Raw genomic sequence first — 24,136 nt, forward strand, 5'->3', positions numbered from 1 at the left:
ATATACATAATTTAATTCTACAATTTTATGACCAACTGATATTCAGTAGATTCTATAAATCATACATTTATTGCATAAAATATGTACAGAATGGCTAAAATATCATTGGCAATTGTGCAAATAAACATGAATAGGCAGTAAAATTGCATTGATGGCCCGGTTGAAATGAGAAAGAACTATTTGATGATGGAAAGAACTGTCCTGTAAAAGAAGCCTTGCTAATTACCTTACCTTACTAATGTTTTACAAGATTATGTTTTAAATTCCTTTGCTGTTAAAGAAGTACCATTAATACAGGCTGTTCAGATCGTGCAGGTTTCCACAAGCTTTCAAAGAATCTGTCAGATATAAATGAGACAAATTAATGATACAGGAATATGTCATTTTGCTTTCATGTGGAAGATTTAGGTAATGTATGTATGGCTGACTATAATGTACAACTTTCATACGGACCGAAGGTTTGATTGTTGGCCTGTAGCTTTTGCACTTCATTCTACTTCTGGATGAGAATTCAAATATTTGAAACTTGATGAAAACCAGCACATTTGTTCTTAAATGATTGGATGTGCATGGTATTGTGTGAAGACACTGCTGGTTATTACAGAATAGGATATAAAAAGGAATGTACAAACAGTGTGTTGTGTAAAAGTTTGGCTTCGTATCATTATCAGATGTTGCAGCCCCAAAGGGTAAGCATAATAAATTATAAACATTCAATTCCAATCTTTTTAAACAAAATTAGTGTACCAAAATGTGCACCAAAGATGAAAGTAATTTGAATGTGGAGAGGTTCGACTTGTTTGATGTTGCCAGTATATTTAACACGCTAGTTTTTCCAACAAAATAGATCTTCTGTAGACAGGTCACACTTATGAGTTGCTGGAATAATAACTGAAAACACTAGCAAATACTCAGCAGGTCAGGCAATATCTATGGAGAAAAATTAACTTGTGTTTCTTTCTCCCCCACTGCTGCCTAATTTGTTGAGTATTTCCAGAATTTGCTGCTTTTATTACAGATTTGCAGAAGTTGCAATATTTTGCCTTTAGTCTAGTTACTGGCATGGGCAGCAGCACTCCATATGTGCAGCATCTTTCCATTGCGGATGACTTTTGGCTGCTCTCGAGATCATTTGAAAACCGCAGCTTTATCCTTGTAAAGCATTTATTTGTTCACGTTTTGCACCCTGTGTGACGTGATAAAAGTGGAATTCGTGAATTACAAAAATTGTTTTTAATTCTGTATTCAGCTTTTTCACTTTTTGGTGCAGTTTTTGAGAAAATGGTGCGTTGTGGGTATAAGTTCAACCGTTGATGGGGATATAAACAAAAGTTTCTGCAAACGCAAAGATCTGCCAGTATTCTAAGGGGAGGTAATGGTTCATGTTTTAGGTGCTCCCTAATCAGAGCAAGCTTATCAGCATAATGGTTGTTTTCAGCCTATATTACCTAGTGTAGCCGGTTTCATTTGCGAGCTTTTCTACCATACCGCATTCCATTAGGTCAAAAGTTTATCGAGAACCTCCACCTGGCAGTGCTTTCCACTAGGATCCCTAGAATTGGTGGTTGATGCTGCTGGTATCCTATGAAGCTCCAGCAGCATCACCCATCTACTCACTCATTCCTTTGCATTCCCGGTTTTGATGTCCCCGCCACAATGCTGCCTCTTGGCACATTATCTATCCAGAGGCCAAGCCAAAATTCCATTACAGTGACACTCACTTTTAATGTTCACCACTTGTAATGACCATTCGACTCCACAGATCAAATCTTTACTTTCCGAATTCGTTTCCTATTTGTGGAAGTATGTTTGACCTTACTTTTCATGACCAGCAGCATTTCAATGAGATTAGCGGTGATTTTTTTTGTTCCAATGTTTCACAGGCAAGCAAGATTTTTTGCACCTTGTTGAGCACAGCTCTGCCATGGGTGAAGAATGTAGCAACTCATGGGAATGCCAGTTAGAGCTATCTTGGCAATATAATCTGGTTTTGCCAATTTGATGTGGAATGCCTTTTTCTCTGCTGTCTGGAGTTTTGCCTCATGTATTTGCTTTGTTTGGCCCCTTGTTCCGCACTGTGCCCAATCACTGTTTTGTCAATGTACCATTTGTCAATGTTCCCTGTTGATTATTCTTGTGTCTACTATGTACATACTGCGTACGTTCCTCGGCTGCAGAAAAATACTTTTTACTGTACTTCGGTACATGTGACAATAAATGAAATCAATCATCAAATCACCATCATCTGATCTGAAACGTGCAGCATTACTTACTCTATGCTTCCCTTGCTAAACAAGGTGGTAGTTTGGTGAAACATTGAGAGAATCCTGAAAACTACCCTAAGAGATCTAGTGGAACATTTTCACATCCCATGGTAATCTGATAAAAACAAGGATAAACATCATGAAAGACTAGCCATTCAATAAGAACCCAGATGGTAAACATAGATATAATAGTAAATACCCAGATGTTGGGAATGGATGCCTACAGCTAAATGCTGCTAACGCTTTTATCTTGTTCCTAGTGTTCGTCCCACTCACTGTACTGATGTTTTCTTTGTAACTAAAACAATAAAATCAGCCTGCTGTCCTCTGATTAGTGAAGTGCAGTCCTGCATGAACTGAATGGATTTGCCTGCAGCAATCAATAGGACATAACAGAAGCTGAATTGTGGATTAAGAGTTTGGAACTCTAGAATGGTTCATCTGCACACACATTTGTACTCTTGTATTCTCATAGAATATTTCAATGAAGGTTTTTCTGTTGAAAATGTTCCACTCTCCTCTGAGCCATCTCTGGTCTGTTGCTGCTGGCTCTCATTGTGTTATCTTGTCAGGGGTCTGGTTCATTACTTCCAAGTTATCTTTGCTTTGTCACTTAATGCAGAAATGACAACTTTCATTTATATGAAACCTCTTAACATGATATAATATCCCAAGGTGCTTTATTGGAGCATTATCAAACAATTTGACACCCAGCCACACGAGGAGGAATTGGGCAGATGGACCAAAGGCTTGGTCAAAGAGGTGGATTTAAGAAGTATTTCAAAGCAGGAACGAGGGGTAGAGAGGCAGAGAGGTTTGGGGAGGAAATTCAAGAGCTTAAGCCCTCAGCAGCTGAAAACATGCCACCAGGAATGGAGAGATGAAAATCGGTGAAGTGTAAGAGGCCTGAATTGTAGGAACACAGATATCTCGGAGGGTGTAGGACTGGACGAGATTACGGAGATGGGGAGGGGCAAGGCATACAGGACATGGCGAGAATTAGGATATAGACATCAGAGCATTGGCTGAGCCTAGGTTTATGGAAGATGGAAGGCCTGTGCCTGGAATGTGTTGCGATACTCACGACTACCAGCATCAAAGGCACTGATGAGGGTTTTAGCTTAGCTGAGGCAGGGGCAGAATGGGAAAGTGTTTTGGAGGTTGAAATAGTCTGCCTTGGGGACAGCACAGATATGAGTCGGATGCTCATCGTGTGATCAAATACAACACAAAGATGGTAAACAATCTGGTTCAGCCTCCGAAGGATGCTAGGGCGAGAGATGGAATTGGTGGCTGGGGAACCGAGGAAAAGAGCCCTGCAAACCCTGGCAAACCCATCATTGGTCACTTGTGAGCACAGGTTGAAGGATTTGACAAATATCACTGGCGTTTTCCTAGAAGGAGCTGGAAGTGAGGAAATTGAGGGCTGTGGGGACCTGCTGAGGGTCGTGCAGCATTCCTGACACACTCCGTTTTGCCAGTAGCCCGGGGGTTTCCCGACGGTGTGGGACTACCCTACAATGGGAAACCCCATTGACCAACCGGCGAAACAGAGAATCCCTCTGGCGCGCCGCACCGGACGGAGAAACCCGCCCACTGTTTCTTGTGTTTTAACCTGCCAACCCCACAGAAACCCAGCCACATTGGCAGGATAAAATTCTGCCCACCCCTTCCCCCAACATTTTATTGTTTCATCCCCACCTTCTGCTTACAGCCAGCACATATCTATCCTAATCTTTGACGCGATTATGTAATTTGAGTTTCCCTCTCCGTTTACATGCAGATCTGACAGCACATTCAGATTGGATTCTGTTCTTCTGTCTCCCCTTTTTCTCTTTTGTTTTTAATCCCTCTTGCGGTCCTTTCTCCTGACTCCTCCCCTTCCTGTCCACATCGTCATGTTATTTCTCCCCACTCAGGTGTTTTGTCCTATCCCAGCACTTCACTGTTCCTCCGCTGCCCTACACACCGTACAATCCCAGATTTTAATCACTCAGTAGCCCCTAGCTACTCTCAGTTCCTTTGTTCTGTGCCTGCAAAAGGGTCCTGCCTTATTTTATTTTAAAAAAAATAGTTTTTATTCAAATTTTCACAAAATATCAACAACAAAATACAGAAAGGAAAGAACCCCCCGTATACATAAATAATAAATTAACAGCCTTCATCAACACTGACCATCTTCTAATGTTCTGCCAGGAAGTCTAGGAACGGTTGCCACCACCTGAAGAACCCTTGCACCGATCTCCTTTAGGCAAATTTCACCCCCTCCAATTTAATAAACCCCGCCATATCGTTGATCCAGGATTCCACGCTTGGGGGCCTCGCATCCTTCCACTGAAGAAGAATCCTTTGCCGGGCTACCAGGGACACAAAGGCCAGAATACCGGCCTCTTTCGCCTCCTGCACTCCCGGGTCCTCTGTCACCCCAAATATTGCGAGCCCCCGGCCCGGCTTGACCCTGGAACCTACCACCCTTGACACCGTCCTCGCTACACCCTTCCAAAATTCCTCCAGCGCTGGGCAAGCCCAGAACATGTGGGTGTGAATTGCTGGGCTCCCTGAGCACCTAACACACCTGCCCTCGCACCCAAAGAACTGGCTTATCCTTGCCCCGGTCATGTGAGCCCTATGCAGCACCTTAAATTGTATGAGGCTGAACCTCGCGCAAGAGGAGGAAGAGTTCACTCTCCCCAGGGCATCCGCCCACATCCCCTCGTCAATCTCCTCACCCAACTCCACCTCCCACTTATTCTTTAGCTCCTCCACCGGGCCTCCTCCTCCTCCTCCTCCTCCTGCATCACCTGATACATTGCCGCGATCCTCCCCTCTCCAACCCACACCCCCGACAGCACCCTGTCCTGGACCCCGTGTGGCGGAACAGTGGGAACTCCACCACCTGCCGCCGAACAAACTCCCTTACCTGCATATATCTGAAGGTGTTCCCCGGGGGGAGCCCGAACTTCTCCAACTCACCCAGGCTCGCAAACTTCCCGTCCACAAACAGGTCCCACATCCTTCTAATACCTGCCCTGTGCCAGCTCAGGAACCCTCCGTCCATCCTCCCCGGGACAAACCGGCGATTCCCCCGTATCGGGGACCACACCGAGGCCCCTACCTCCCCCCTGTGGCGTCTCCAGTGCCCCCACAGTTTGAGGATAGCCGCTGCCACCGGGCTCGTGGTGTACCTCGGTGGAGGAAGCGGCAGCGGCGCCGTCACCAGCGCCTCCAGGCTCGTGCCCACACAGGACGCCATCTCCAGCCTCTTCCAAAGCGACCCCTCCCTCTCCATCACCCACTTACGCACCATCGCCACGTTGGCGGCCCAATAATAAGACTAGGCAGCACCAACCCCCCACTTATCCCTGCACCGCTCCACGAACACCCTTCTCACCCTCGGGGTCTTCTGCACCCACACAAATCCCATAATGCTCCTATTAACCCGCCTGAAGAAGGTCTTCGGGATCAGGATGGGGAGGCACTGGAACAGAAACAAAAATCTCGGGAGCACCGTCATTTTAACTGACTGCCCGCCAGGGAGAGTGGCAGAACGTCCCACCTCTTAAACTCCTCCTCCATTTGCTCCACCAGTCTCGTGAAGTTAAACTTATGCAGGGCCCCCCCAACTCCTAGCCACCTGGACCCCCAGGTACCTGAGACTCCTCTCTGCCCTTTTTAGTGGGAGCTCACCAATCCCCCTCTCCTGGTCCCCTGGGTGAACAACGAACAACTCGCTCATTCCCATATTGAGCTTATACCTGGAGAAATCCCCAAACTCACTGAGAATCCTCATCACCTCCGGCATTCCCCCCACCGGGTCCGCCACATATAACAGCAAATCGTCCGCATAGAGCGACACCTGATGTTCCTCGCCAACCCGCACCAGCCCCCTCCAATTCCTCGACTCCCTCAATGCCATGGCCAGGGGCTCAATCGCCAGCACAAAGAGCAGGGGGGACACCCCTGCCTCGTCCCCCGGTGTAACTGAAAATATTCTGACCTCCTCCTGTTCGTGGCCACACTCGCCACCGGAGCCTCATACAGCAACTTAACCCACCTAACAAACCCCTCCCCAAACCCGAACCTTTTCAGCACTTCGCACAGGTACCCCCACTCTACCCTATCAAAGGCCTTCTCCGCATCCATCGCCGCCGCAATCTCCGCCTCCCCTTCCACCGCCGGCATCATTATTACATTCAAGAGTCTCTGTACATTCGTATTCAGCTGTCTCCCTTTCACGAACCCCGTCTGATCCTCGTGAATGACATGCGGCACACAGTCCTCTATCCTCGTGGCTAAAATCTTCGCCAACAACTTTACATCTACATTTAGGAGTGAGATCGGCCTGTATGACCCACATTGTAGGGGATCCTTGTCCCCCTTCAGGATCAAGGAGATCAGCGCCTGAGACATCGTCGGGGGCAAAGGCCCTCCTTCCCTTGCCTCGTTAAAGGTCCTTACGAACAGAGGGCCCAGCAGGTCCACCAACAGAGGGCCCAGCAGGTCCACATACTTCTTATAAAATTCGACTGGGAACCCATCTGGCCCCAGTGCCTTCCCCACCTGCATGCTTCCTGTCCCTTTGACCAACTCCTCCAACCCAACCAACGCCCCCAGCCCCGTCACCTGCCCTTCCTCCACCTTCGGGAATCTCAACCGGTTCAGAAAGCGACCCATCCCTCCCTCCTCCAGTGGGGGCTCGGACCGATACAGTTCCTTGTAGAAGTCCCTGAAGACCCCATTGATACCCACCCCACTTCGCACCATGCTCCCTCCCCCATTCTTAACTCCCCCGATCTCCCTAGCTGTCTCTCGCTTCCGAAGCTGGTGCGCCAGCATCCGGCTCACCTTTTCTCCATATTCATATACCGCCCCCTGCGCCTTCCTCCACTGCGCCTCCGCCTTCCTGTTGGTCAACAGATCGAATTCGGCCTGGAGGCTGCGCCGCTCCCTAAGCAATCCATCCTCCGGGACCTCCTGTCCACCCTCACCATCTCCCCCACCAGTCTCTCCCTCTCTCTCTTCTCCCTCCTCTCCTTATGGGCCCTAATGGATCAGCTCTCCCCTGACCACTGCCTTCAGTGCCTCCCAGACCACCCCCACCTGGACCTCCCCATTGTCATTAGCCTCCAGGTACCTCTCTATGCACCCTCGGACCCGCCCGCTCACCACCTCGTCCGCCAGCAACCCCACCTCTAAGTGCCACAGCGGGCGCTGGTCCTTCTCCCCCAGCTCGAGGTCTACCCAATGCGGAGCGTGATCGGAAATGGCTATCGCCAATTCCTCAGTATCTTCCACTCTCGGAATCAGCGCCCTACTCATAACAAAGAAGTCAATCCGGCAATAGGCCTTGTGGACATGGGAGAAGAATGAGAATTCCCTGGCCTCGCAAATCTCCAAGGGTCCACCCCTCCCATCTGGTCCATGAACCCCCTCAGCACCCTGGCCGCCGCTGGCCTCCTACCCGTCCTAGACCTGGAGCGACCTAGTGCTGGGTCCAGCACCGCATTGAAATCCCCCCCCATTATCAGGCCCCCTGTCTCCAGGTCTGGAATCTGGCCCAATATACACCGCATGAAGCCCGCATCGTCCCAATTCGGGCCGTATACATTGACCAACACCACCCGCTCCCCCTGCAGCTTGCATCTTACCATCACATACCTACCGCCATTGTCTGCCACGATGCTCGACGCCTCGAGCGACACTCTCTTCCCCACCAAGATCGCCACCCCCTGATTTTTTGCATTCAACCCCGAATGAAACACCTGGCCTACCCACCCCTTTCTGAACCTTACCTGATCCGCCACCCTCAGGTGCGTCTCCTGAAGCATGGCCACATCTGCCTTCAGCCCCTTCAGGTGCGCGAACACCCGGGCCCGTTTGACCGGCCCATTCAGTTACCTTACGTTCCAGGTTATCAGCCGGATCAGGGGGCTACCCGCCCCCCTCCCCCGCCGACTAGCCATATCCCCTCCTAGGCCAGCCACATGCCCGCGCACCCCGCATGACCCATTCCCCACAGCAGCAGACCCCCGCCCCGACCTCCTCTACCGACTCCAGCTCCCCCTTGGCCATTCCAGCATCAACCCGGGGCGGGATTCTCCGATATCGGCCGATGTCTGCCAACCGGCGCCAAAAACGGCGGGCCGGAGAATCGCCGGGGGGGGCCCGCCAACCGGGGCGGCACGATTCCCGCCCCAGCCGAATATCCGGTGCCGGAGAATTCAGCAACCGGCGGGGGCTGGATTCACGCCAGCCCCCGGTGATTCTCTGACCCGGCGGGGAGTCGGAGAATCCCGCCCCCAGTTCCCAACCGAAACAGTGCCCAACCAACCCCCGAAAAACAAAGAACCAACAATGAACAAAGAACCCCCCCACGAAATACAACACAACAATCCCCAACCATCCCTTCACCGCGGCCCCCCCGCCCCTGACCCTCAGTCTGAGTGCAATTTTTCGGCCTGGACAAAGGCCCACGCCTCCTCCGGGGCCTCAAAATAATGATGTTGGTCCTTATAGGTGACCCACAGACGCGCCGGCTGCAGCGTACCGAACTTCACCCCCCTCCTGTGCAGCACCGCCTTCGCCCGATTGTACCCGGCCCTCTTCTTCACCACCTCCGCGCTCCAATCTTGGTAGATCCGGACCTCCACGTTCTCCCACCTGCTGCTTCGCTCCTGTTGCTAACTTTTGGTTGGTTCAATTGGCTTTGTTTTATAACCCTTGCTCTAGAGTCGCCAGGTATCTTTATGATACCGCCATGAGGTACAAGTTCAAGTAATGATCAATAACTCAATACACCAATTAGTAAGATTCAAATCAAAGCACATTTATTATACACAGTAAATCGCTACTCATGCATAAACTCTACTTTCTGGGCTGTTTCTATAACTAACAGGCCTGTACTTAACTTCGGACTGGCCCACCAGGTCAGGGGAACAAATGGCCTTTCGTTCGGGTTCTGAATCTGCAGGATTCAAAAGCTGGTATGGACTGGTATCTAGGAGCGCCTATCTCGTAGCGAGCATTGACTTGAGACTTGCATTCTTGGAGGCAGCTGGACAGGCCACTGTCAAGGGTTGCTTTGCGTTGCTGAGTGATCCTGTCAAGAAGGACGATTTGAACTTGGGGGCTTTGCTTTATAGTCCCCAGGGGCTTCCCGCCCTTCGGGGCGGACCCCGTACCTGGTTTCAAGTTTCCCTGATCGTTGGGCGATCTTTAAGTGTCCGTTAACCTCTTTTGTGTTGGCTCCTGCTGGCTTGGCCTTGTTTACCTTAAAATGTTTCGATTGTTCCCGGGGATCGCTCATTAATATGTAGATGGCTGCTTCATTACTATGCAGATGGCTGCTGGTTTCTATGCTGTCTGGTTCTTTTGCAGGTTCCAATATACATGATTTCTGTATTTGCTAGTCGTTGTCTGTGTTGGCTGAATCTCCCTTCAACCTGACCACGCAGGTCCCCACGTCCGACCCTTCCAATCCCTCCAGGAGGCCCAGGATCCGCAGATTCTGCCGCCTCGACTGGTTCTCCATCTCCTCGAACCTCTCCTGCCATTTTATATGGAGCGCCTCGTGCGCCTCCACCTTCACCGCTAGGCCTAGTATCTCATCTTCGTTCTCTGAGTCCTTTTGCCGGACCTCCCGGATCGCTGTCCCTTGGGCCGTCTGGGTCTCCAGCAGCTTATCGATTGACGCCTTCATCGGCTCCAGCAGATCCGCTTTCAGCTCCCTAAAGCAGCGCTGAAGAAACTCCTGCTGCTCCTGCGCCCACTGCAACCACACTGCCTGGTCTCCACCCGCCGCCATCTTGGTCTTCCTCCCTTGCACCTTCTTTTGCTTCACTGCCACTTTTTTGGTCGCCCCACTCCTGGTCCAAGCCATACACTATTGGGGGAATGTCGCTATCTCCTTCCCACACCGGGAAAGGTCGAGCAAGCGCCGTTACGGGCTCTAAAGAGAGCCCAAAAGTCTGTTTCTAGCGGGTGCTGCCGAACGTGCGACTTAGCTCTGCATAGCCGCAACCGGAAGTCCTCTCCTGCCTTATTATAAGCAGCAATTGCCCATCCTTGCTGCCGGTCGTCCCATACTCACCCCTTCCATCCTTAGATCAGGCTTGTCTAAACTCACTCGAGGCCGGTGAGCACATTTCAGAAAAATGCGTGAATTTAAAAATAAATGTTCAGTGTGACAAAAAGGAACAACTTGTTGAGCAGAATTAAAACAGTATCAAAATTGATAATAAAAAAGAAATCTGTGACGGTGACTGTTATGTACGGGTCAGTGTGCGTGAGTCCGGCTCACTGTCAGTCTCAGGTTGCTCACTCACTCACTTTCACCCACTGTGAGTGGGTCTGAATATCTGTTGGTGTGTGGGAATGAGGGTGAGTGAGAATCCTGAGACTGGGAGTGAGCCGGAAGCGTGCTCTCACTCGCATGCAATGGCTCGCTCGCGCTCTCTCTCACTCAGTCACATACACCTATTCCCCCACCCTTCAGCCCTAGGATCCGCGGTGTCACACCTTGGTTTCTCCCAACTATTCTTCCGGCATTTTCTCTTCCAACACCTCACATTGCTCCACCCCTCTTGCCTCTCCTTTAATTTCTGAATTTTTTATACAATCCATAGATTCCCTGCAATGCACAAGGAGGACTTTCAGCCCCCTGTGTCATGTGAGAGTACCTTTAATAAATGGGTGTTTAAGAAATGTACCTTTAAGAAATGGGTGTTTATCAGTGATGTCAGTGTGGGTGGAGTTGGGTTGTCTGTCAGCGTTTTACTTTCGGTTTAGGCTGTTTGCTGCAGGGTGTGTTTTAGTTTTGTTTTCAGTCTTGGAGCTGAAGCCAGACAGAGCAGGTATGCTGCTGTTCTCTCTGCCATCAAAAGACTATCTCTTGATCATTTGGTGAATTCTGAATTATAAATATTCTCAGTAGTGAATGTAAACCTAATGTGCTTCTGGTAAAAGGTGTTTTAAGTCTTATGGATGTTAAAAGGAAAGCTTAAAGGATTACTTCGTGTTGTACTCTTTGGGGGTTGTATTTTAATTGATGGTTGCTAAGATGTTCATTGTATGTTTTAAAAAGGTTAACTTGAGTTCATAGAATAAACATTGTTTTGCTTGAAAAAGTACTTTTCCATTTCTGCTGTATCACACTTGTAGAGTGGGCCGTGTGCTCCCCATACCACAATCTATTAAAAGTTGGGGTCAGGTGAACTCCATGCTACACTTTGGGGTTCTCTAAACCCTGGCCCATAACACCTGAAAGAGCACCCGACCTAGGTACCGCCCTATCCACTCAATCCCATCTAACCTGCACATCTTTGGACACTAAGGAGCAATTTTAGCATGGCCAATCCACCTAACCTGCACATCTTTGGACTCTGGGAGGAAACTCACACAGACACCGGAGAACATGCAAACTCCACACAGGTAGTCACCCAATGCCGGAATTAAACCCAGGTCCCTGACACTGTGAGGTAGCAGTGCTAGCCACTGTGCCATCCATCTACGTATCGAACAACCCAAGTCCCATCAGAGTTTCTCACCAAGTTATCTTTACTCGTTCCTTCCCTCAGCCTTTGTGCTGGTTAATTCCTTATCCTTAATAATCTGAACTGTGATCACAACTTACTTAGCTACCCTCCCTCTTCTAAGTTCATTGTTCGCCTGTGCTGTCTTAACCATGTCCTTCACTTAAACCCCTGCTAATATTAACAACTGCTCTCTTAACCATGTCTTCTCTCTTCCCTTCAGTTCATATTTGGACAAGACCATCCTTGATTGCGTTCGTGTTTTTCTGAACATTCTCATCGCCGCCAGTCTCTCATCCCTTCCGTGTCCACCCTGAAAAAATCCCCTCAAGTGGTTTGCAACTGCATTTTCAAACTCCCAAACTCTGGCCCTCCATTCACCACAGGACTGATGAATCTATCAATATACTTTATCGGTCCCTCACCAGTCTTTGCCCTCATCCTCAGTAGTACCCTAACTCTGTCCACCCTGACCATTTTCTGGTGTGGCCCAATCTTTACTTCCTCAAGTTTAAGGATCACAGACTTCACAGAATTGTTACGAAACAGAAGGAGGCCATTTGGCCCATCATGCCTGCACTGCCTTACTTGGGGTACCGCGTATAAAACTGGCTTAGCCGTTCATTGCCAGACCTGGCTGAATCGAATAAGCACCATCATTTGCTTTTAAACCAGAACTAAAATAAAGAGATGACGGCAATTAAGCCTGGGAGAGTGCAGTTCTAAAGAAACTAGATAAGGTGAAGGAAAATACGATGGGAAAAACATATTTAAGAGATACTGGAACCTATAAAGGAGCTGCTTTCGATCTCAGCCAACAGTAGAAGTAGCAGTTTACCTCCCAGCAAACAGTGAAGGAAGCCTGATTTTAAAAACAAACTGTTGGTTTACCTCAGATACAACCCAAGGGACACAAAAGCACTGTGTGGTAAAAGTTACTGGATTTTTATTGATCTTAAAACGATACTATGTTATACAGGGAGAGTGATGGATCTCTGTGTCTATTCGGAACCCTGGATATGTGTTAGACTTTCTTAGTTCCCAAATAACAGAAATTCAGGCTGTGTTTTTTTGGCAAAGTTACGTTGAACTTTATTTGTCAGCTTTTGTGCCTACTGGTAAACTCTTTTGGTTACAATACAAAGGTCAGATTGATTGTCTTTAGTGAATACAGTGGTTGAGTTTGAAATACAACTTGTGGTAATGCTTCAAATCATAATACACAGTTCAAAATTACGGATTGATTTAAACAAAAGAAAAATGGAGGTTTCAGAAAGTGATAGATTGATTCCGGAATGAATTTTTCCAACCCGACAAGTGATTTTTTAAGAAGATCATTATCTTAAAGTTTTGCCTTCTTTACAGCTGTGATTGGCTTCAACTAATTTATAATTCACTCAATTCGACCAAACTGTCTGTCTGTCAATTTAAGAGATAAATGTTTTGGTGTGATTTTGTAATTTTCCATACCCTGGCTTGCCAATTATGCCTCTAACATTAATTAGATTAACACCGTTTTCGAAAAGTCATTATGACCCTGACTGATTGTTACTATGGAAATGGATCTGTCCAGGCCTGGGAAGGCATCTGCATACAATGGAGTCTTTTGTCACTGGCTTTGGATTCTCTAGCTGTTTCAAGCAACTTGAAAAATGTGAGAATTGAGTGTCTTATCTGATTAGTTCCCAGCTAGTTAGTTTTCCTCATTCTCATGGTTAATATGATTTAGTCAATTACTCTCAATGATTTCTCAATTAAACCTTTTATCTACCTCCTCTATAATTAACCAGAAAATCTGATTTCTATCAGAGAGTTAGCTCTTAAGGTAGTTAAGTTGAGTTGTTTAAAGTAGTGATACTGTGTAAGGCCATATTGTCTTATAGAAGTGTACTTTTAGTTTACGGTACTTTAAAAAAAAAAACACATTTACTTTATTTAAATCATCACAAGGATGACATTTCTGGATTTCAAACCTCTCTTCATACTATACAAATTGCAAACAGTTGAGGATAGTTGTTTCAAGTTTCCATTCTGCAACTTGATCAAGTCTGCATTGACCATAATCCATGCTCTTAACAGGAGATAGACTTCATCAATGTTGTGCAGATCATTTGCTTTAAAGACAAAATATGACAAAGGGAGAGAAGGAAACACCTGTAACTTCATGGAGTGTAAATTCCTCCTCCAGCCCACAGTGAAAGTCAAAACGAAACTGAAAGTTTTAGAGTATTGGCGAATCCACCGATAGAGCAAAGTGAGTTGGGGATCTTTGATTAAGACAATTCATGTTCCAAACCCAACCATTAAGTAGAGTGGATAGTCAAAGTTCAGATTTGACATTGTCAGAGATGTTGAGAGAGTAGAGTCAAACTATTGGAAATGGAAAGACATTCCCACACAGAAAGGGAAAGAAACCAGGTTAATTAATAGAAAGTATGTCGGAAGAAAGGAGGCTTTTTTGTTATTTTCATTATTTCTAGTCAAATATTTTTGCAAATTCTCTGGTGTTAAGGAAAAACTTTTTTTAAACCTGTAAATGTATATGGCAGTATCAGTCATACCTGTTTTGGTTGTGATTACAGCAGCAACAAATATGCAAGCCAATCTTTTAAATTTTCAGATATTGTTGATGTTGGTTAGTCATATTGTATTCTGGGAAACTGTGTACATGTACCATTTTACATTTTAATGTGTAAGTACTTTTTCAACTGGGAAGGCAATGTAGCATATTGTAGAACTGCCCTCTCTGTTATGTTGAGGAGGTATATCTCAGTGCAGAAGAGGCCCTTTAACCCATTGTGTCTACTGGCACGTGAAAAACACATGAGCTACCTACCCAATCCCATGTATCAGCACTTGACCCATTGCCTTGAATGTTATAACGTGCCAAGTGCTCATCCAGATACTTTTTAAAGAATGTGAGGCAACCCGCCTCTACCACCCTCCTAGGCAGCGCATTCCAGACTGTCACCGCCCTCTGGGTAAAGGTTTTCCCTCGCATCCCCACTAAACCTTGTGCCCCTCACCTTGAACTTGTGTCCCCTCGTGACTGACCCTTCAACCAAGGGGAACAACTGCTCCCTATCAACCCTGTCCGTTCCGCTCATAATCTTTTACACCTTTATCAGGTCACCCCAGTCTTCTTTGCACCAACAAAAACAACCCAAGCTATCCAACCTCGCTTCAGAACTTAAATGTTCGAGGCAACATCCTGGTGAACCTCCTCTGCACCCCCTCCAGTGCAATCACATCCTTCCTATAATGTGGCAACCAGAATTGCACACAGTACTCCAGCGTGGCCTCACCAAAGTTCTATACAACTCCAACACAACCTCCCTGCTTTTGTAATCTGTAATTTGATTGATAAAGACAAGTGTCCCATATGCCTTTTCACCACCCTATTGACCTGTCCTTCTGCCTTGAGGGATCTATGGACAAACCAGCCAAGATCCCTTTGTTCCTCAGAGCTTCCTAGTCTCATGCCATTCATTGACTACTTCCAGGTCAAATTACTCCTTCCAAAGTATATCACCTCTCACGTTTCAGGGTTTTCAGGGTAAATAAAGTTAGTTCAATAATTGCTGCCAGTAGTTGAACGTGTGTTCGTATTTCTTGTGCATTAAGCAACGGTGCTGGGAATGTCTCTACTTGGAAAGTTCTGTCAGTGCAATGGAAGGGTGTTGCCATTGTCTGGAACTGTTGTCAGCTGTGAGGACGAAATGCTGAGGAAAGGGAATTCAGACCAATGGCTGAAGGATTGAGTAGACCCCAAGACCTTTTGCTAATTGTTTGGGGTGAAGAGGAGAGACCAAAAGTCTCATTGTGGCATAGGTTATTTATGTTACGATATAACATATAGGAGCAGAATTAGGCCATTTGGCCCATCAAGTCTGCTTTGCATTTCAATCATGGCTTATATGTTCCTCATCTCTATTCTCCTGCCTTTCCCCCTTAACCCTGATCCCCTTATTAATCAAGAACACCAGAATTGTGCTTGAGGTGCTGTCACCTACAGGGCTACAGACCAAGAGCTGGAAGGTAGGATTAGACAGAATAGTTCTTTCTTGGAACATAAGAGCTAGAAGCCGGAGTGGGCAATTTTGCCTCTTGAGCCAGCTCCACCATTGCCTTTATGGCTATTAGACGTAAGGAAAACACACTTGAAACATAACTGACCTAATCATTCATTATCAGATTTGGCTCCACCATAATGAGCTCAGCCATATCTGGAGATTTGAAATAATAACAGAAAATGCTGGAAACTCTCAGCAAGTCAGGAAACAGAGAAAGGTAACATTAATATCTCAGTTCAGTCACCCTTTGTCAGGACCCTCTGACAAAAGCCTATAAATGAGAAACATTAACCCTACCTTCCTTTCTCCACAGTAGCTGAAGGGGAACACAGTAGTGGCATTCAGGTCTTCTGAAAGTTTCCATCCTTTTTTGTTTTTATTTAATAATTTGGAAATGGTTGGTGAGTTTTCCAGTACTTTGATACTAGACCATGCTAGCTTTGGGGCGCGATTCAGCCACTGCATTGCACCCGGCGCGGAGCCAGGCGCAACGGGTGAATCCCATGAGAACCACCAAATCGGGCTCCACGCCTAGCCGATTGCGGGTCACCTGACTTGCTTCTCCTGGCATGATATGGGTCACACCCTTACAGGGCGTGATCCAGATAAGGATATTTAAATGGGCCATTAGGCTCAGTTAATATCCCGGACCCCGCTTTCACCCAGCACCGGGAGTCAACGGACGCACCTGCGAGACCTCGACTGGGTGCGATTTAGCACTGGTTTCCATAAATAATAATAATCTTTATTATTGTCACAAATAGGCTTAGATTAACACTGCAATGAGTAAATGTTCCTCTCGAGAGGTCTCGCTGGCCTTTAGAGACTCCCAGGTGGTCGGATCAGGGCAAGATGGTACCCTGACACTCCCCCTAACACCTAGGCACTTTGGCACTGCCATGGTGTCTGGGTGGCACTGCCAGGGTTCCAAGGGCAGTGCCAATTTGGCAGTGCTAAGGTGCCCCGGTGCCAGGTTGGCACTTCCAGGGATCAGGCCCTAGCATCCTTGCCCTTTTGGGGGGGGGTTCCAGGTACTACTAAAATGTTGGGGGAGTAAAGGGGGCATCAAGGAAGTGGGGGAAAGGGTACCTGAAAGGAGGGGTGCAGAGATCAGGGCTGCGAGGAGGCTTTCCTGCTCATGAAATTGACTGAAGTGTGGCCTCGCTGTGGAGAAATTCCCCAAGGCCCAAAAACCCGGCAAAGTGCCAGTGAATAGCGGAATGAATGTTGGCGGCCAAACGCGCCCTAAAGCGGACTTAGTTTCAAGTCCGCTGAATCATGCCCCTGCTCTGTAAAGATACTTTCAAGTAAACTTTGACTCTATGTCCAAATACCAAAAAGCAAATTTCCTGAATAAAAACATGCCACTGACATTAGGGTAGAATGTCATTTAAAGATTCAGATATTTTATTCTTGTAGACCTGACCATTCAAGTTGGGAAAAAAAAAAATTGGGAAGAATAAATACAATGAGTGCGCTTTACATTTTGTTTCTAATACTAGGTACCAGTGAATCTAGTGGTAATGCTGTATCCTGTTTCCGGATGGAAGAAGGCATACAAATGATTGATGCCCTGGGAATACACCCCAGGCTGATGGTAGAAGCAATTATTGTACGGTGCAACATTCTGAATGAATGAACTGTGCCATTTTATTTTCTTGCTAATGTTTTCTAGGTTTAATGTTATTAACCAAGTTTGTGAAAGTAGGATGATCTAATTCCTCTGGGATTTTCTTTTGAATTTGATTCAATGAAAGCTTTTGTTATTTTGAATCAAATGTTGCTTTTCTTCGAGTAGCTGTTAATTTTTGAAAGCATTGTTGATTTTTGCATGTCTCCCTGAAAATCAAGTGCATAGCCATAACTTGGAGGAGATCCATTGGCTATTTCCTTCTCTTCCTTCAGTGAGACTCTTACAGAATAAAAGCCCAAGTTAAAGCTGAATTCTAGCATGAAGTTATTTTCATGACATCATTTGTTTTAGTAATTAGCTCTGCTTTGGATAAACCTCAATGTTAAAGGCATTTTGGCTTTCATCCTATAAAAAGTCTTTGAAGGATTAGGCCATTTAATTAGTCATTTTTCTTTCCTTAGACACAAAATCGGATGAAGCTTATGGCAGACAATTACGATGATGATTATCATCACCACCATCACCATCACCACCATCACCATCGTTCACCGGCAAGATCGCAGCACAGTAACCATAGACCCTCTCCTGATCAGGTGAGTCTTCAGCAGTCTTGCCTATAAACTTGTAATCTTCCGTTGTGTCACTTTGTACCAACCACATGATAAAGTCTTTTTTGTATCTCATGAAAAAATAGAACAAGAATTGCCAGCCACTGATTGATGCGAGGTCAATCTTTGTCATAATTGCTTTCTAGTTCAGTCAACAAGGCAAATTTATTACATAAACTGGAAGTGTTTACTGCCTGTACTCGTCTGCTATCTGAACATTGCTGCTGGTTAAGTTTCACAAAGGGGAAAGCTAATCTTTATGAATAATGGTGTTTAGTTTTGGGTGCATGCACTATAACATCCATTATCTCCCAATTTTAACATGCCTTTACTTTTCTATTATTTACAGCAAAATTCAAACTAACCTTTGCAGTTTTGGATACTTTTACAGCAAGTGAGCGTTCCCAGTTTTCTATGGGATAGCATAATTGAAGGACTATGCCCTAATCCTAGTAAACCAGGAAGTAATTGCTCCATGTGCTACATGATGGGATTATGAACATCTATTTTAATATGAAATTTAAGTAACAAAGGAATGATCAGATTTTCCTAATCTGGCTGCTTCAGAGATTATTTTACAGACAAAAGGATTGCATAACGGATGTCAGATTAATACAGATATATATGTGACAATTAAATGTTCATCTATTGATGTTAAATTTAAGTGATTTATTATTTAAGGACATATTTTCAATCAGGATTATGGCATATGTTTTCCATTATTTTGTGGAAATTCCTCGTCTTTGCCATCCTCTGTTACCTGAACATATCTTTCCTTGTAGGCATGGTCACTGTGACTAGAGACTTGGGGGTGGATTATCTTCAGTGCTGTTTGGTGTTGCAGACAAAAATCTATACTTTTAACCAAGACAGTTTTAGAACTTCAGTACTTCAAGTGTTACTGGAAGCTGGAGTTATATTTTGAGTGAATACCCCTTTGAACAAAAGTTTAATCAAGGGGTTTCTGAGCATATTTCTGGTGGTCAGGACGATGTATGCTGGTTGACAAGCACAATGGTTTTGGTGATATATTACTGTTTATGAATTGAGTCAAGAGAGATACTAGGGGCTTTTCACAGTAACTTCATTGAAGCCTACTTGTGACAATAAGCAATTATTATTATTATTACTGGTATAGCATTCATAAGGCCACTAGTTTGGCTCATGAAGAAGACCCTTCATGTCTAAATGGTCTCATCATCTGAGAATGTCTTCCCAATAAAGAACCCAGCTGTTTCCCAGATTAACCCCATTTCCAAATACCCTTCCTTATACTGCCTTAATTTTGCCATCCCAACCTCTGAACCTGGACTGTTGCTTACCTGTGCATTATCATATCTGAATAGACCATCATCGTGCCTTAGCTTTCTCTGCAAAACCAAACTACGACTCCATAATCATGCTGGGGATTAAAGATGACACCAGCTCTTGTTTCCGTTGTGCCTTCACCCATGCCACATAATCCTCACCTTCAGCATTCAGAATGTGACTAACAATTCACTGATCTTCTTCCGTCCTCCTCATCACTTCTCTGTTCCTTCACCCACCAACCTCCCATCAAGCTCAATGGCCTGGTTAGGGGCTGAGGGGTGCAGCAAGAAGAGTTGCAGGATTGGATAACACCTAGCCTAGATCACTACCTTTCCTTAAGACCTTTGTGACTCATATTGTGTTCCACACCCACCTCCTACTTCCTTGACTGCATTTCCGTTCAATTGCTGACTCTTCCCTTCCAGACTTCAATATCTGCTGGCATTTCTAAATCCATATTCTTGAACACCATCCCTCTCAGTTCCAAATCTGCTATCATAAGCACCTGATCAAAACAACTCTCGCCCCGACCTCAAATGTAAAATATATTCCCATTTCCAAAAGAAGCCCACCATCATACACCCGGTGCCAAGGAAGAACCAGGCAACTTGCCTCAATGACTACCGTCCGGTGGCCTTGACATCTATCATTATGAAATGCTTTGAGAGGCTGGTCATGAGACACATCAACTCCATACTCCCAGAAGGCCTTGATCCACTGCACTTTGCATATCGCCACAACTGGTCCACAGCGGAAGTCATCTCCCTAGCCCTGCGTTCATCCCTGGAGCATCTCAACACCAAGGACTCTTACGTCAGAACCCTATTCATTGTCATTGACTACAGCTCCGCCTTCAATACCTTAATCCCAGCAAAATTACAATCAAAACTCCAAAACCTAGGACTTAGCTCCTCCCTCTGCAACTGGATCCTCACCTTTCTGATCCATAAACCACAATCAGTAAGGATAAACAACAACACCTCCTCCACGATAATTCTCAATACAAGGCTGCGTGCTTAACACCCTACTATATTCCCTATACACGTACGACTGTATGGCAAAATTGGGCTCCAACTCCATGTTCGGGTTTGCTGACGACACGACCATAGTGGGTCGGATCTCAAACAATAATGAGTCAGAGTACAGGAGGAAGATAGAGAACCTAGTGATATGGTGTAACAACAACAATCTCTCCCTCAGCGTCAGCAAAACTAAAGAGCTGGTCATTGACTTCAAGAAGCAAAGTATTGTACACACCCCTGTCTGCATCAACGGGGCCGAGATAGAGATGATTGACAGCTTCAAATTTCTAGGTGTACACATCACCAACAATCTGTCCTGGTCCACCCATGCCGATGCTACGACGAAGAAAGCACAACAGCACCTATGCTTCCTCAGGAAACTAAGGAACTTCGGTGCGTCCACATTGACTCTTACCAATTTTTACAGATGCACCATAGAAAGTATCCTATCTGGCTGTATCACACCCTGGATTTTACAACTGCTCGGCCGAAGACCGTAAGAAACTGCAGAGTTATGAACACAGCCCAGTCCATCACGCAAACCCGCCTCCCATCCATTGACTCTGTCTACACCTCCCGCTACCTTAGAAAAGCGGGCAACATAATCAAAGACCCCTCCCACCCGGGTTATTCTCACTTTCAACTTCTTCCATCAGGCAGGAGATACAAAAGTCTGAGAACATGCACTAACAGGTTCAAAAACAGCTTCTTCCCCGCTGTTACCAGACTCCTGAATGACCCGCTTCTGGACTGAACTGATATCTTTTCACATCTTCTCTACTGAGTAGTACTACACTCCGTATTCTCACCTGTGCCTGTGCCTATATATTTACAGTCTGGACTGTACGCAGAACAATACCTTTCTTTTTAAAAAGATTTTAAGTGCCCAATTTTTAATTTTTCAAATTATTTTAGAGTAGCCAATTCACCTACTCTGCACATCTTTGAGTTGTAGGGGTGAGACCCACGCAGACCCGGGGAGAATGTGCAAACTCCACACAGACAGTGACCCGGGGCCAAGATCAAACCCAGGCCCTTGGCGCCGTGAGGCAGCATTGCTAACCATTACACCACCATGCTGCACGAGAACAATGCTTTTCACTGTACCTCAGTACACGTAACAATAAATCAAATTCAACTCCTTTTTCTCTATAAAGTCCTTGAACATGGTGCCATCTTGCAAATCTATGTACATCTCTCTTTGACTCCATGTTTGAATCTCTTTATTATGGAGATGCCGGCGTTGGACTGGGGTAAACACAGTAAAATGTCTTACAACGGCAGGTTAAAGTCCAACAGGTTTGTTTTGAATCACTACTTTTCGGAGCGCTGCTCCTTCCTCAGGTGAATGAAGAGATGAGTTCCAGAAACATTGGCCGAGTCGCACGAGTATGTACCACGTACCTGTTGGGTGGTGTTCTCGCGTGTAATGGTGGTACCCATGTCAATGATCTGGCACGTCTTGCAGAGATTGCCATAGGAGGCAACCGATTTTTTTTTTCCTTTGGACCCACTGAATCACTGAAGAATCACTGAAATAACTACATGATAACATCAATAAGTTCTATCCCACCATCTGACTCGCCATGGACAACTCTCTAAAATCGGTTGCATTCTTGGACACACTCATCTCCATCAAGGACGGTCACCTCAGCACTTCGCTTTACCGCAAGCCCACGGATAACCTCACGATGCTCCACTTCTCCAGCTTCCACCCTAAACACATTAAAGAAGCCATCCCCTATGGACAAGCTCTCCGTATGGACAGGATCTGCTCAGACGAGGAGGAGCGTAACAGACACCTACAGACGCTGAAAGATGCCCTCGTACGAACAGGATATGGCGCTCGACTCATCGATCGACAATTCCAACGCGCCACAGCAAAAAAACACACTGAGCTCCTTAGAAGACAAACACGGGACACAACCGACAGAGTATCCTTCGTCATCCAGTACTTCCCCGGACAGGAGAAACTACGACATCTTCTTCGCAGCCTTCAACACGTCATCGATAAAGACGAACATCTTGCCATGGTCATCCCCACACCCCCACTCCTTGCCTTCAAACAACCGCGCAACCCCAAACAAACCATTTTTTGCACCAAACTACCCAGCCTTCAGAAGAGCGACCACGACACCACACAATTCTGCAAGACATGCCAGATCATCGACATGGGTACCACCATTACACGTGAGAACACCACCCATCAGGTGCGCGGTGCATACTTGTGCGACTCGGCCGACGTTGTCTATCTTATACGCTGCAGGAAAGGATGCCCTGAAGCGTGGTACATTGGCGAGACCATGCAGATGCTGCGACAACGGATGAACGGATATTGTGCGACAATCGCCAGGCAGGAATTTTCCCTTGCAGTCGGGGAACACTTCAGCAGTCAAGGTCATTCAGCGTCTGATCTTCGGGTAAGCGTTCTCCAAAGCAGCCTTCAGGGCGCGCGACAACGCAGAATCGCAAGCAGAAATGTATAGCCAAGTTCCGCACATATGAGCACGGCCTCAACCGGGACCTTGGATTCATTTTTTTTTTTTTTTAAACGCATTTTAGCCAAACTTCTAGCAAAGTAAGTTGCAGCAAATAAACACCCCGGGAAACATTCTTCCCAACAATCAACTATACAGTTTGTACAGATTTCTCTCCTTTGTCACTCACCCCACTGCGACGAACAGCTCCTCAAACACGGTCCCAAACATCCCCCACCTTTTCTCAAACTCCCCTGCTGAGCCCCTTAACTCATACTTTATCTTCTCTAACTGCAGGAAGTCATACAGGTCACCCAACCAAGTCGCTACCCCCGGTGGCGATGCCAGCCGCCACTCCAGCAAAATTGGTCATCGTGCAATTAGAGAGGCGAAGGCCAAGACATCGGCCTTCCTCCTCTCCATGAGCTCCGGCTTCTCTGAAACCACAAATATCGCCACCAAAGGGTCCGAGGCCACTCCCTCCTTCACTATCCTGGCTAAGACCGTGAACACTCCTGCCCAGAATCTTCCCAGTTTTTCACAACCCCAAAACATGTGCGCATGATTCGCTGGCCCTCGCCCACAACTCTCACACTCATCTGCTACCCCCAGAAAGAACCCACTCAATCTCGCCCGAGTCATATGCACCTTGTGCACCACCTTAAACTGTATCAGGCTCATCCTTGCAAAGGAGGAGGCCCTGTTTACCCTTCGCAGTGCCTCACTCCATACTCCCCAATTGATCACCATTCCCAACTCTGCTTCCCATTTCTTCTTGATCTTCACCACCTGCTCGCCTCTCTGCTCCCCCAGACACTTAACTATATTCCCAATTCTTCCCTACCCTTCCACATCTGGAAGCAGCAGTATCTCCAGGGTGTATCCCGGCAATCTACGGAACCCCTTCCAGACGTTTTGTGCAAAGTCCCTAACCTGTAGATATAAGGACATAAGAACTAGGAGCAGGAGTAGGCCATCAAGCCCCTCGAGCCTGCTCCGCCATTCAGTGAGATCATGACTGATCTTTTGTGGACTCAACTCCACTTTCCGGCCCGAACACCATAACCCTTAATCCCTTTATTCTTCAAAAAACTATCTTATCTTTATCTTAAAAACATTGAATGAAGGAGCCTCAACTGCTTCACTGGGCAGGAAATTCCATAGATTCACAACCCTTTGGGTGAAGAAGTTCCTCCTAAACTCAGTCCTAAATCTACT

At 46.4% G+C, this 24,136-nt stretch overlaps 1 protein-coding gene across 9 annotated transcripts in view; it reads left to right on the plus strand.

The window, feature by feature from the left end:
- LOC140388384 (ERC protein 2) overlaps positions 1–24,136 on the plus strand; it is a 1,175,365-nt gene that overhangs the window by 874,705 nt on the left and 276,524 nt on the right. For all 9 annotated transcript variants that reach the window (XM_072472461.1, XM_072472462.1, XM_072472470.1 and 6 more), the window contains one exon: positions 17,962–18,093. In XM_072472461.1, coding sequence (XP_072328562.1) covers positions 17,962–18,093 — 132 coding nt within the window. The remainder of the gene's footprint in view (positions 1–17,961; positions 18,094–24,136) is intronic.

This window comes from Scyliorhinus torazame, chromosome 13, assembly GCF_047496885.1.
Source record: "Scyliorhinus torazame isolate Kashiwa2021f chromosome 13, sScyTor2.1, whole genome shotgun sequence".
Lineage (NCBI taxonomy): Eukaryota > Metazoa > Chordata > Chondrichthyes > Carcharhiniformes > Scyliorhinidae > Scyliorhinus > Scyliorhinus torazame.